Below are 15,113 nucleotides of genomic sequence, written 5' to 3'. Positions count from 1 at the left end.
TCTGATTGCGGACTGCAAGACAGAGGCGTAACTGGTAATGGGCGGAACTTGTAATAGGCGGAACCTGTAATTGTCCAAATCACACGGAACAACGTGAGATATCAAAAACGTCACATTGTCGGCAAGATGGCGTTTCGTATAGATAAAGCGGTAAGGATATTTTCCCAAGATAAAGTTTAAATTGAATTTGTTAAGTAATCTTCATGCAATAGTAGGGGAACGCACATATTGGTATTGTTTCGTCCTGGAGGGTCATTTCGCAGAAGACAGAGATAACTTTTTGTTTGTGTTTCAACATCTCAAAGACATGGAAACATTTTTGTCAACCTGTGTTGATGAATACGGCTTAAGAGCCAATGCCATGGTCAAAAAGGAGTAAAGAGTCAATGGGTGGGGGAGTGAATGAGTGAAAAAGAATAAAGACATGTATAAATCAATAATAAACAATTAATAAATGAAAGCATTGTGTGTTTCTTAAATGTAGATTTGTTAAAGTATGCTGAAATATTTAGAACTCTAACATCTTCTGAAATTGTGTATAACAAACGCAACATTTTTTATTTATATGTTTATTAAACTAAATTTTTGTCACATATTAACTGTGGCGTAATGTAATGTTGTAGGGTGGCAGGTCCAAATAGAGTTGGTATTCCCCCTCTTTCAATGATAATCGTTTCACATACCCTGCAGTGAACGCGCCAAGATTATTAAACCAATCTTCTGTGAAATGACGCGCGCACAGTTAATCCCTGGGGTTATACTCCTTTGGTATCGTTTGAAAAATGAATTGTTCCCTCAGACGTTCTTCCTTTGGTAGTTAAAATAATACGCACGTAGTGTCACATCGTAGATCACAGACTCTGGACATGATACACACGCATCACCAACGAGCGACAGTGTTTGGGGGAGGAGAGATAAGTTTTCGTGTCAGTCTCAGCCAAACGTAGACGGGGACTATGTTTAGTGACGTAGATATGCATCCACGACTCGTTTGTGTGATTCATAGTCGACTCCCGTTTTTTACCAGCAAATAACTTTTTTATTTATTCACCTTCAGACTTACAACTTGGCAGACATCTTACTTTAAAATACGGCAACATAACAGACTGCATGAAATGTCATTTTCATGATCTCATGTTACATACTCTTAAACATGTTCGGCTTTAAAACAAGGCAACAGTGCAAATGCAAAACAAAAGGTTCATTTTCAGTGAGGTGAAATAAGTGAATAGTGTTTGAATATTTACACTATAAGCTAAAAAATAAGGATAAAAAATACAGTAAACATTACAACAGATATTGATGATCAGTGGTGGGACTGTAAAAAGATAAGACGGAAAAAAACTGATGGCACACAAACGTTACATTTAAAACTCTTTTACTATGGTTTTCAGGAGTGACACAGGAACAGAACACAGACAGTATTTCAGCTGTGAGCTGCTGTGTGAACAGAACACATAAAGACTCACATCACATCTGTAAAGACAATTTCAAACACTGACAGTGTGAACAGAACATGTAAAGACTCACATCACATCTGTAAAGACAATTTTCAAACACTGACAGTGTGAACAGAACATTTAAGACTCACATCACATCTGTAAAGACAATTTCAAACACTGACAGTGTGAACAGAGCCATTGTTATGAGCGCTCAGTGTGAACTCTCATATGTTTCTCAAGAACTTTTTCTTTTGTGAAACTCTTTCCACACTGAACACACGAGTATGGACGCTCTCCAGTGTGAGTTCTCATGTGGGACTCAAAAAGACTTTTTTTCGAGAAACTCTTTTCACACTGAAAACATAGGTATGGACGCTCTGCTGTGTGTGTTCTCATGTGGGACTCTAGATGACCTTTTCTAATGAAATTCTTTTCACACTGAGGACAGGTGTACGGCCGCTCTCCAGTGTGAATGCTCATGTGTTGCTTCAGGACACTTTTGTTCGCAAAACTTTTTTTACACAGAAGACATGGGTACAGCCGTTCTCCAGTGTGAGTTCTCATGTGGTCCTCTAGAGTTCTTTTTTGTGTAAAACACTTTCCACACTGAACACATGCATATGGCTTTTCTCCAGTGTGAATTCTCATGTGGTTCTCTAGATGAGTTTTTTGTGTGAAACTCTTTCCACACTGAACACATGTGAATGGCTTTTCTCCAGTGTGAATTCTCATGTGTGTCGTAAGAACATTTTTGTATGCGAAACACATTCCACACTGAACACATGGATACGGCTTTTCTCCAGTGTGAATTCTCATGTGGTTCTCTAGATGAGTTTTTTGTGTGAAACTCTTTCCACACTGAACACATGTGAATGGCTTTTCTCCAGTGTGAATTCTCATGTGTTCCTCTAGATGAGTTTTTTGTGTGAAACTCTTTCCACACTGAACACATGTGAATGGCTTTTCTCCAGTGTGAATTCTCATGTGGTTCTCTAGATGAGTTTTTTGTGTGAAACTCTTTCCACACTGAACACATGTGAATGGCTTTTCTCCAGTGTGAATTCTCATGTGTTCCTCTAGATGAGTTTTTTGTGTGAAACTCTTTCCACACTGAACACATGTGAATGGCTTTTCTCCAGTGTGAATTCTCATGTGGTCCTCTAGATGAGTTTTTTGTTTCAAACTCTTTCCACACTGAACACGTGTGAATGGATTTTCTCCAGTGTGAATCCTCATGTGGTTCTTAAGAACATTGTTTTGTGTGAAACCTTTTCCACAATGCAGACATGTGAATGGATTTTCTCCTGTGTGAATTCTCATGTGGACCTCTAGATGAATTTTGTTTGTGAAACTCTTTCCACACTGAACACATGGATACGGCTTTTCTCCAGTGTGAGTTCTCATGTGGTCCTCTAGATGACATTTTTGTGTGAAACTCTTTCCACACTGAACACATGGATACGGCTTTTCTCCAGTGTGAGTTCTCATGTGGTCCTCTAGATGACATTTTTGTGTGAAACTCTTTCCACACTGGGCACATGTGAACGGCTTTTCTCCAGTGTGAATTCTCATGTGGTCCTCTAGATGACATTTTTGTGTGAAACTCTTTCCACACTGGACACATGGATACTGATTTTCTCCAGTGTGAGTTCTCATGTGGTCCTCTAGATGACATTTTTGTGTGAAAATCTTTACACACTGAACGCGTGGATACGGCTTTTCTCCAGTGTGAGTTCTCATGTGTTTCTCAAGAACATTTTTGTATGTGAAACTCTTTCCACACTGAACACATGTGTATGGCCGTTCTCCAGTGTGAATCCTCATGTGGTTCTTAAGAACACCATTTTGTGTGAAACCTTTTCCACAATGCAGACATGTGAATGGCTTTTCTCCTGTGTGAATTCTCATGTGTGTCTTAAGAAAACTTTTGTATGTGAAACTCTCTCCACACTGAGGGCAGGTAAAGGGCTTTTCTTCAGTGTGGATTCTTATGTGCTTCACAAGCTGCTCTTCACTTCTTAATCTCTTTCCACAATGAGGACATACTGATACCGTTGTTTCTTCCGGTTCCATTATGTCTAAAATGAAAGGAAAGAAGCAAATATTTTTTTTATATTTTTTTATTCAACATCGAACACATGGAATCAAAAGCACAACATGGATGTTTTTTTGCATTTAAATTTCTAAAAACCACAAGCACAGTGTTTGTTCATGTGTACTTTCATTGTCAAACGTAGCAAAATAATAAACAAAACCAAAGTAATAACAGTAATAAAAGAGAATCAATTAATTTTATTTAATGTTTTAATTTTTCACTAAACATCATTAATGAAGAATCAAGAATGGACACCGACCTCTTTGTTCTGCATCATCTTCATTTTTCATTGTGCTGATGTCTGTAACACTCATGTCTTCACTCTCCTCTTTGATGAATTTTGTGTCACCAGGTTGTCTACAGATATAAGACAGTTACATTTTTAAGACCATTTTAATGCCACTTTAAATGAAATGTAAGACATAACCAGCGATGGACATACACATTCTAATACATATATATTTCAAATACACAGCCTCACAGTTTAGAGACCACTTAAATCCCTTTCAGTATTTTGTACAGTTATTTCTGTGAACGACTGAAATTGGTTTTCAGAATACTTGAATATTTTTAGATGTATTATGATGTTTGTAAAAATAGTCTGAGAAAACTAGCCTAAAGTCTTCTGAATATAATTATGAGATAAGGAACATCAAATTTGATTTCAAGCAGTAATTTCACAATTTCAATCTTTGACTCCAGTGGCTATAAACTATAACGTTATACATGTGTAAGTGCTCTTTATAAACTAACACACAGGGCCATGCGGGTGCTGTGAGTCATCTTGATGGGTTTAGTTTAATATTCACCAATAAAACCATAGATAACCATAGCTGTTTAATACGTGGGATATATTCTACCTGTATTACGACCTCAGTTCCCCTTCAGTCGGTCTCTCGACGTTGTTGAAAGGCTCAGGAAGTTATTACTTTCCTGGACAGTGAGGTAGTTAAGTGCTATGTTGACCACCCAGGTGGGCTAGCGGATGCTGCCACTTCGAGGAGTCGACAAAGTCTCACAAACTGCTTTCACCCTCCACGCTATGGCGGTCAATAGGGTCCAAAACGTTATGGCGACCCATTGGGTCATATGCCAGAGCATTTGGATCTGGTTGATGGGAAGGTTGAACCGGCTGCGCACGGCCACAGGCCTCGCACCTCGAGCGACGAAGGTCTGGGTGTGTGCCCTGGGTTGGACGATGTCCACGATACTGGTACATGGATCTGTAGCTCAACCTTGCGCGATGAATCTCGGAAGGTCCGCCTTCTTGGGCTGGATGGTGACACTGTGGAGATATTCTATGGTAAAGAAGCAGATTGTTCCGTGATCCGACCATCTATGGATGCTGAGGTCCTACGCACAGCCTGCCCTCCATCAGCCCCGCCTCCCCGCAGTTGCCCCTCTGATACTGGGCCCTCCAAGGATGGCCCGTCAGAGATGTGGAGCCACGCAGGAGGAGGCCTCTACCCTGTTGAGTAACCGCCTCAGAGCGGCCCTGACAGAAAAGCCATGGAGATGGAGAGTACTCTCCCTCTCCGGGCTTCCCCCAGTGATATAGCTACTTTCCGCAATCTACACATGACGTTGCGTCAGCCGGCGGTAACACTAAGCAGGTAAGTAGGCAGAGCAGTCAACCTCTCCGGGGTCCCACCCTGTGTAGGTGACCACTCTGTCAGCCACTAACCAGCCTCCCTGGCACGGTGAAGCAGATCATCCTCCGGTTTCGCAACCACGGCACCTGCCGTGACGCAAGCTAGAGGACAATCCATCTCGGTTATGCGATCCATTTTCGCCAGGCTACAGCCAAGTTCGGGGCATTCTCCTAAGGGGGAAGCACCCGTGCTCAGGCCGAGGTTGCTGCTTCTGGTGGGAAGTGCGGTCGAACCTGTACCTCTAACCGAGATGCCTTTCGGGCCGGACTTCACAGTGCCTTTAATGGGGGGGGGCGGCGCCCCTCTCTGTATCGAGCTGATACACAAGCGCATCTTGGCGACAAGTTTGGTTGTGGCAATCAACCCGTAGGACCCTTACTCTTACGTCTCCTTCCTTCTGCGATATTTCGTGTTGAAGGAAGAACGTATCAGTACTAGGTCGGTCCCTGTCTCCACTCACGGTCATGGGGACCTTGTGCTTCGGCACCTAGACCTTCTGGCCTATGGGTTAACTGGGAAAGGGCAAGCTCTCCGCAAAGAGCGGGAGGTCCTCTTATCTCGGTGTGGAACTAGACTCTGCCCTTCTGCAGCATGCTCACCAAACGAGTTTCTGCAGTAGGTGTTGAACTGGATGAATTGGGCAGCCGGACTCCGGGTCCCGCTGATCACTTCTGAGGCTCCTGGCGTGGCATCCTCGACGGATAATCCGCTTGAGTTGATGCACGCACAGCCACTTCAACACTGGCCTCAGAGTCAGGTTCCTGGCATGGCGGCACACCGGCACCAGGTGGGTTAGGCTACGCCTCAGTGTCTACACACCCCAAACCCTGGTCAGATCTGACCCTTCTCCGAGCAGGCCCGCTCGGGCAGGTACAAAGCGTCAAGCGCCTCCCTGCGGGGTAGGGTGTAGTGTGCAACGGGCAGTAGCGCGCAGTGACGGGTTCCCTACTGCCTAGAGTTTTTGGCAGTCCCCTTGGCACTAGACCTCTAGTGCAGGACTACGTACTAGTCCGGTCGGACAGCACGACTGCCGTGGCGGCATACGCTCACAGCAGATGCAACAACTCGCCCGATGCCTCCTCTTATGGAGTCAGCAGGATGATCTATCCCTGCGGGCCAGGTTATCCTTGGCAAACTGAACCCGACAGCCGTTGCGCTCTCTCGTCAGTGAAATGCCTCGGAGAGAGGCAACTCCATCCTCGCGCAGTCCAGCTCTCAGGGGACCGGTGTGGCCAGGATCAGATCCTGTTGTGGCCAGGATCAGATCCTGTTGTGGCCAGGATCAGATCCTGTTGTGGCCAGGATCAGATCCTGTTGTGGCCAGGATCAGATCCTGTTGTGGCCAGGATCAGATCCTGTTGTGGCCAGGATCAGATCCTGTTGTGGCCAGGATCAGATCCTGTTGTGGCCAGGATCAGATCCTGTTGTGGCCAGGATCAGATCCTGTTGTGGCCAGGATCAGATCCTGTTGTGGCCAGGATCAGATCCTGTTGTGGCCAGGATCAGATCCTGTTGTGGCCAGGATCAGATCCTGTTGTGGCCAGGATCAGATCCTGTTGTGGCCAGGATCAGATCCTGTTGTGGCCAGGATCAGATCCTGTTGTGGCCAGGATCAGATCCTGTTGTGGCCAGGATCAGATCCTGTTGTGGCCAGGATCAGATCCTGTTGTGGCCAGGATCAGATCCTGTTGTGGCCAGGATCAGATCCTGTTGTGGCCAGGATCAGATCCTGTTGTGGCCAGGATCAGATCCTGTTGTGGCCAGGATCAGATCCTGTTGTGGCCAGGATCAGATCCTGTTGTGGCCAGGATCAGATCCTGTTGTGGCCAGGATCAGATCCTGTTGTGGCCAGGATCAGATCCTGTTGTGGCCAGGATCAGATCCTGTTGTGGCCAGGATCAGATCCTGTTGTGGCCAGGATCAGATCCTGTTGCCCCCAGAAGCCCCTTTTTTCCCGCTTTGTACCCTGACGGGTACCATAGCACACAGCTTGCCGTGGGACAAGCGGAAGTACGACTTCCCCCAGGAGCCTCCTTGCACAGGGCCTGTGCAAAGTCGGAGAAGAGTGGCTTCACGTACTGTCGTTGCGGCTTACTGGCCCAACCAGACTTGATTCTCAGACTTCTCAGTTCTGATAGCCCCCTCTGGCCGATCCCCCTGACGAAGCCTTTCACAGGGGAAGGACACGGTTGGCACCCCAGGCCAGGCCTCTGGAATCTCCATGCCTGACCTCCAGATGGGACGAGAAGGCCTGGAGTGGCTTGCAGTGACGGTCACATCCTGCCAAAAGCCCCACCCTTGGCGTGTGCATGCTTAAGTGGCGCCTCTCGCTCTAGTGTTCTCCCTCAGTGAGAACCCAGGGAGTTGCTTGATCCGGTCAGTGTTGACCTTTCAGAGACTAGAGAGTAATCTCTCCCCTTCCGTGTTTAGATTGTAAGCAGCCGCTATGGCCGCTCATCAAAATCGCCTGGAGGGTAAGTTTCTTGGTTATCATAACCTGGTCACCAGGTTCTCAGCAGCGCGACTCCGGCCGCGTACCGTACCCTCTTAGGACCGTAGGTCCTACATGGCCTTTGGGCCTGTGAGCCCCTCTGGGACGCCTCTCGTCCTTGTTACGATGAAGGCCGCTCTTGATGGCGCTTGCCTCTGCAAGAGGGTAGGGACCTCTAGTATTCTTCAGGTCCCATGGGTGCCTGGAAATTGGGCGGTAGTCTTCTGAGATACCGGCCTGGTTACGTGCCCAAGGTTCCCACACTGGCAGTGTCGCCCCTAATTAGGTGGGCCCCTATACTAGGACTATTGCAGCTCGAGGTCATAATACGGCTCAGCGCCGTGGCGTGTTAAGATATATCCCCAGTCTGTCTCTCAACAACGTCGAGAGACCGACTGAAGGAGAATGTCTCGGTTACGTCTGTAACCTTCGTTCCCTGATGGAGGGAACGAGACGTTGTGTCTTCATGCCACAACGCTTTGCCGATCCGCTGCAAGGAGCACCTCTAAGGTTCCTGAGCACAAAGGGTGATGAATGACCGCCGCCATCTTCCTTTTATACACGTATGTACAAAGGTAGACTGGCGTGGGCGGGCCATTGGCCAATCCCCATTGGCGTTTTAGTTTTATCTCGGAGATGATAGGTTCTCAGAATCAAACCCCAGTCTGTCTCTCAACAACGTCTCGTTCCCTCCATCAGGGAACGAAGGTTACAGACGTAACCGAGACGTTCTCTCTGATGACGCAGAACTATCGCGGGGAGAAAAATCTCATGTCCGTTCACTGATTGTGAACAGTCGTTAGGTCAGTCAGACGGTGAAGGAGTTTTTAATAAGTTTAATTATGTTTGAATCTTTACTCTTTATTATAGTTTGATTAACATAATGTGTGTGCCTTAATGAAAATGTCTAAGCAGAAGTTGTGAGGGGTTTCTGTGCTGAGATTGAGAGTTCCTGCTACAGGAATACTTGTTAGAGATTGCCTACCTTTAATTTTTGAACACGAAGGACGAGATTTATTCCAACAACGGACAGATTTTTGCGGAAATGTGACCAAAATATTTAAGACACGTAAAGAGAATCTGAATTTAATACTTTTTGAGACTTTTTAAGGACCCGATTTTCAAGTGTGGATTGGAGAAACAAATCTCTCAAAAAAATCAATAAATTAATAATTGAATCACATTTTACTGAATGATTTCAATAAAACAGCTCATAGTTGCAATGACAAATAAAACATTTAAAGAATGAAGAAACAACTGAGCGATTATTTATAACGTAGATGAGACAATGACATAAGGACCACTGATCATGTGATGTGAGCAATAATAAGAATTAACTGTATCAAATTATAAATAAAATATCTTATTTCTGTGACTGAAATATTAATGACTGATACAGTATTCTTAAGTTAATGTTTGTTTAAACATTTTATAAGTATGAGATATTCAGTGAAAAAATGTCTGTTAACATTTAGAAGAAAAAATACAAGAAACAGAAATATAGATCATAACCTACCAAAACTTAACTAAACACTTTAAATACTGAGAACTTGTAAAAAAAAGTTAAGCACGTTAAGTAAACTGATTAACTTGAAAACAAATCTCGGTTTTATCTCTAGGAACTGCAAGAATGTTTTTCCAGAAGTGAAACAGCACGTTTGTCTTTATACAGATTCTCCGGGACGGACTTCAATCACTCTGTAAACCTTTTAATCTTCTCACATTGAATTTCATGTTTGTCATGTTCTTCTAGAGAAAAGTTTACAACACGATATTCATACAGTGAACTAACCTTTGTGTTTAAAGATCTTGAAATAATAAAGTCCTCTTCTTCTTTTGTTCTTGTGCCTCTGTTTTCGACTGTGGTCTGTCTACGGCAAGAGAGAGGAGTAACTGGGAATGGGCGGAACTTGTATTTGTCCAAATCACACGGAACAACGCGATATATCAAAAGCGTTATATTATTGGGAATTAATAAATGAAGGCATTGTGTGTTTCTTAAATGCAGATTTGTTAACGCGTGCTGAAATATATAGAACTTGTGTATAACAAACGTAACCTTTTTAATTTTCTTGTTTATTAAACTGAATTTGTGTCACATATTCACTGTGACGTGGCCAGCAGAGGGCGTGTTCTACTATCATGTCATTCTGTTCTCCTGTGCAGCCTTGAAGAATGTTCCCGGTGGAAGTCGGGTGTTGGACGTCACAGATGGTCGTATGTTCCACATGAAAATAAACCCAGAGTTAATATTTCCTTCCTGTCTCGTAATGGTGTGTCACAAAGGATATCACGAAAGAAGAAAAGCAATTAAAAACTGCTTCAGTTACGGAGCGAGTAGTAACACGAGGCAGAGTCTACTTGAGCTACACAAAATGTATATGAATGCCAAATGATGCGTCGCTGAATTAATTAAACTAAACAGTTAATAATACATTATAAATGATTAATATAGAAATGCTTAAATTAAAAACAAGTTGCTGTTTGTCTTTGTTAATAATCATAGTGTCCTAATAAAACAATATTAAAACCATTCGCAAGTTAAAGACGCTTTTAATGTTGTGTAACATGTGACCTGTCATTTTCTCGATAAGTATTGCAAATGAGCACATCACAACATGAAATACACATCACAGTAGCTTACGTCTGTTAATATGTGGTACAAAGCATTATTCACTGCTTGCATAGATACATATAAGTAATGTTAATAAACATATTGTATGTTTTTTATTTGTCCATTAGTACTCTGAAAATTTGAGTTGGATAATCAGCGAGTTAACACATGTGCAACTACCTCCACATTAACCTGCAGTATTGAGCACAAATCACAGACAGGGGTCACTTGAATCTTGTTTGACTGTTTGATTTGTTACAATAATAAATGGAAATAAAGCTATGATTTATGAGATGTTTAATTGTATAAGTATTAAAAATTATTCAATAACTTAAGTTATTATGTCACATGGTTAATCTCTGGCCCATGTACACTCCAGTACAGTAGGTGGCGGATATGCACCACAATCATATGTATCCATTCATTTATTTTATTATTCACTTCTATTCGTATGATTCGTTCCTTACAAATAATACGTCTCCTGCCTGCTGTTCTTCCCTTCAGCTCTATATCTAAAGGATTGACTCACAACGGAGCTGATATTTCCAGGTTTAATTTGTTCCTTACGGAGAGAGAGATCTAGTGAAACTGGACTCAAAGATCTTCAAGCCACATCTCGTAGTTGGATCTATCACTATTTAGCCCCGTTGAGTACAAACCTACTGAATTAAAGCACCTACCCATTGAGTATGCAATTTTAGATTCAGCCAGTGTTTTCTTTTGAGATCAACCAACTGCAATGCAATTTATGTCCAGTGTTGGGGCTTGGTCCAAAATGGGATTCGGATGTTGACCGAATATTTAACCAAAATGCAAGGCCTGACCAACGTTGAAAATTGACATCATTCTAATGTTGAGCTCTGACGTCAACCAGGTTTGCGTTTATAACCTTAATAAAACATCTTTTGGATTTAGGAGATTGACGCCAATCTGAGGTTGACTTCTGACGTCAACCAGATTTTCACTATGAACCACAATGCAACACCCCGACTTTCATTTTCAACTAAAATGCAACATTAGACCGACGTTGGTGATTAACGTCAGTCTGAGGTTAACCACATTTTTATTTTCAACCAGAATGCAACGTTAGACTGACTGATCAACTGACCAACTGGGGTAGTCTACAAATTATAGAAATGTATCATATTGTAGTAGAGTAGGCGGGGCGAGACCGTGGTTCGAGTCCGGTGAGTAATTGTGAATTAGCGCCAGCTGTGCGCACACCGGCCTCGAATCACGTAGGAGATGGGAGCATAAAAGGAACCAGCGACCGGACCGTCGAAGAGAGAGGACCGGGCCCGAACTTGTGTTTGTATTTATGTTTATGTTAATGTTATTGCGCCGGCGGTCGTCCGTGAGGGGCCGCCGGCTATTATTACTTTATTAAATGTTTGTTTAAATGTCTTCCGGTTCCCGACTCCTTCCTTCCATACTTGAATCGTGTTACATTGGTGCCGAAACCCGGGAGGAAGGAGAGACATGCTGTCGGAGAGTCCTCGCCGCCGAGTGGCCTCGCGGTGCCGGAGAGTTCGGGCAGCGCGGACGAAGGGCGTCCGCCAGTGGCTGCCCGAAGCGGTGGCTCTGGGGAAACGGAAGTGCACGGTGCGGCCACCGTCAAAACTTCGGTGGAACGGCGACCTTTGCTGCCGCGCCCCTGGGTCGAGGTGGGGTGGCTTTCGTCCAAGTGGGAGCGGGGGGGTTGCCGCCGTCCGCCAGAGGCCGGAGCCTGTGTCCGTCCCCCGAGGGGGAGGAGCAGGGGGCGGAAGTGCGGGTGAGCCACCGCCTGCCAGAGGCCGGAGCCTGCGTCCGTCCGCCCAAGGGGGAGGAACAGGGGACGGGGAACCCGCCCCGACTCCCGGATAAAGGAGGAGCCACCGCCGGCCGCCAGGGGGCGGACGGTCGAGCCGTCCACCGAAGCCCCAGGGCCACCGCAAGGCACCGCGAAGGAGAGTACTCCGGCTGGCTGAGGAACGAGCGGCAGCATGTCGGGGAACCGGATTTTTTTTTTTCCTCTCTCCCCTCTCTCTTTCCGGTCGCTCCGAGGGCTCCCGTCTCCGTTGTCTCGTCTCGTCGCTGCATACCCCCCACCCCACCCCCCCCGAGGGAGGGGGAGGGAGCTTGCACAGTCGCGGGGGTACCCCCCGGCCTGTGAGGGGTGATGGGGGTATGTAGTAGAGTAGGCGGGGCGAGACCGTGGTTCGAGTCCGGTGAGTAATTGTGAATTAGCGCCAGCTGTGCGCACACCGGGCTCGAATCACGTAGGAGATGGGAGCATAAAAGGAACGAGCGACCGGACCGTCGAAGAGAGAGGACCGGGCCCGAATTTATGTTATGTTTGTATTTATATTATGTTTTGTTCGCCGGCGGTCGTCCGTGAGGGGCCGCCGGCTGTTATATTACTTTATTAAATGTTTTAATGTCTGCCGGTTCCCGCCTCCTTCCTTCCATTTTATTGAGATTTGTTACACATATATTTTATCTTATGCAATCAAACATCAGAAAAACAAGACCACCAACCAAATTAATTGATGTTCCAGCATTGTAAAGACCGTTTCGGATGTTTGCATAAGATAAAGTCATATACACCTACATCGTCAGTGAGTGAAACATGGTGTAATTTTGTTTTGCCTCTAAAATATCATCATTCACCCAAAACTTCTGTAATCGTTTACTCACCCTTCATTTGGAAGGATGCTTATAGACAAAAATAATTTGACCCCCATTGACTCGAATCGTTTAAAAAAATATAATGGTAGTCAAAACATTTGCTGTCCTACATTTTTCAAAATGTCTTCTTTTATATTCAATATAAAAAAAAGAACTGTCCCTTTAATCTATGAACAAAGTTTAATTTTAATAATCCTTCTCAACGAGTTAAATTGCAATATCAAGTCAAAAAATAATAATACCAATCAAAATAATCTAATGTAACATGCAAGATGGGTATTGGACATATAACAGTTCATAAGAATGATCCTTGAACATGTCCGGCTTTAAAACAAGGCAACAGTGCAAATGCAAAACAACAGGTTTATTTTCAGTGAGGTGAAATAAGTGAATAATGTTTGAATATTTACACTATAAGCTCATTATTTGAAAGTTCAAACGAAACACTAGAGAAGAGGAGGAGAGAAGGTTTATGACATGACCTTACTCTCTAAACATAAAAAATACAGGAAACATTACAACAAATATTGATGATCAATGGTGGGGACTGTGAAAAGATACGACGAAAAAAAACGGACGGCACACAAACATACATTTAAAAGTCATATATGGTTTTCACAAGTGACACAGAAACAGAACACAGACAGTATTTCAGCTGTGAGCTTCTGTGTGAACAGAACATGTAAAGACTCACATCACATCTGTAAAGACAATCTCAAACACTGACAGTGTGAACAGAACATGTAAAGACTCACATCAAATCTGTAAAGACAATCTCAAACACTGACAGTGTGAACAGAACATTTAAGACTCACATCACATCTGTAAAGACAATCTCAAACACTGACAGTGTGAACAGAACCATTGTTATGAGCGCTCTCCTGTGTGAGTTCTCATGTGGGACTCAAGAACATTTTTTTTTGCGAAACTCTTTTCACACAGAAGACACAAGTACGGCCGTTCTCCAGTGTGAGTTCTCATGTGCTCCTCTAGATTACTTTTTTTTGCAAAACACTTTCCACACTGAAAACATGCATACGGCTTTTCTCCAGTGTGAGTTCTCATGTGGTTCTGTAGATTATGTTTTTGTGCGAAACACTTTCCACACTGAACACATACATACGGCTTTTCTCCAGTGTGAATTCTCATGTGGACATCTAGAGTTAATTTAAGAGCGAAACACTTTCCACACTGAACACATGTGAATGGCTTTTCTCCAGTGTGAATTCTCATGTGGTCCTCTAGACTTCTTTTTTGTGCAAAACACTTTCCACACTGAACACATGCATACGGCTTTTCTCCAGTGTGAATTCTCATGTGGTTATTTAGATATCTTTTTCTTGTTAAACTCTTCCCACACTGAACACATGTGAAGGGCTTTTCTCCAGTGTGAATTATTTTGTGCTTCTCTAAAAGAAATTGGTGTGTGAAACTCTTTCCACACTGAGGGCAGGTGAATGGCTTTTCTTCAGTGTGGATTCTTATGTGCTTCACAAGCTGCTCTTTACTTCTTAATCTCTTTCCACAATGAGGACATACTGATAGCGTTGTTTCTTCCAGTTCCATTAGGTCTAAAATTAAATGACAGTAGCACATATTTTTGTTAATATATTCAACATCGAACACATGGAATCAAAGGCACATCATGTATGTTTTTTTTGCATTCAAATTTCTAAAAACCACAAGCACAGTGTTTGTTCATGTGTATTTTTTTTTTCAAACGTAGCAAAATAATAAACAAAACCATAGTAATACAGTAATAATAGAGAATCAATTTATTTTATTTTTATGTTTGAATTTTTCCCTAACAGTCATTAATGAGGAATCAAGAATGGACACCGACCTCTTTGTTCTGCATCATCTTCATTTCTCATTGTGCTGGTGTCTGTAACACTCATGTCTTCACTCTCCTCTTTAATTAATTTTGCATCACCAGGGTGTCTACAGATATAAGAAAGTTACATTTTTAAGACCATTTTAATGCCACTTTAAATGAAATGTAAGACCTAACCAGCGCAGTGGCGCCACCAGGGGGTGGCCAGCTGGCTGACTCCTGGCCACCCCACTGGCCAGTATACATTTTAGTAGCATCAGTTATGCATTTCATCCCTAATGCACAGCCAGGCAGGCAAGCCGCTCTAGACCTTCGATC

At 43.7% G+C, this 15,113-nt stretch overlaps 1 protein-coding gene across 5 annotated transcripts; it reads right to left on the bottom strand.

Annotated features, from left to right (window-relative positions):
* Positions 1-1,033: 1,033 nt before the first annotated feature.
* Positions 1,034-9,563, bottom strand: LOC130425920 (gastrula zinc finger protein XlCGF26.1-like). 5 transcript variants are annotated; one of them, XM_056752361.1, is made up of 3 exons: positions 9,473-9,563; positions 3,797-3,894; positions 1,034-3,520 (listed from the first exon to the last, which is right to left on the bottom strand). In XM_056752361.1, the coding sequence occupies exons 2-3, from the start codon at positions 3,849-3,851 to the stop codon at positions 1,644-1,646; spliced, it is 1,932 nt and encodes a 643-aa protein (XP_056608339.1). In that variant the 5' UTR covers positions 3,852-3,894; positions 9,473-9,563; the 3' UTR covers positions 1,034-1,643. The 5 variants fall into 5 exon arrangements, with proteins under 5 accessions (XP_056608339.1, XP_056608343.1, XP_056608341.1 ...); XM_056752365.1 differs by having other exon boundaries at positions 3,797-4,822; positions 9,473-9,546; XM_056752363.1 differs by having other exon boundaries at positions 3,797-4,835; positions 9,473-9,523.
* Positions 9,564-15,113: the final 5,550 nt, after the last annotated feature.

This window comes from Triplophysa dalaica, chromosome 7 (genome assembly GCF_015846415.1).
Source record: "Triplophysa dalaica isolate WHDGS20190420 chromosome 7, ASM1584641v1, whole genome shotgun sequence".
Lineage (NCBI taxonomy): Eukaryota > Metazoa > Chordata > Actinopteri > Cypriniformes > Nemacheilidae > Triplophysa > Triplophysa dalaica.
This window is presented reverse-complemented; position numbering and strand designations above follow the sequence as displayed.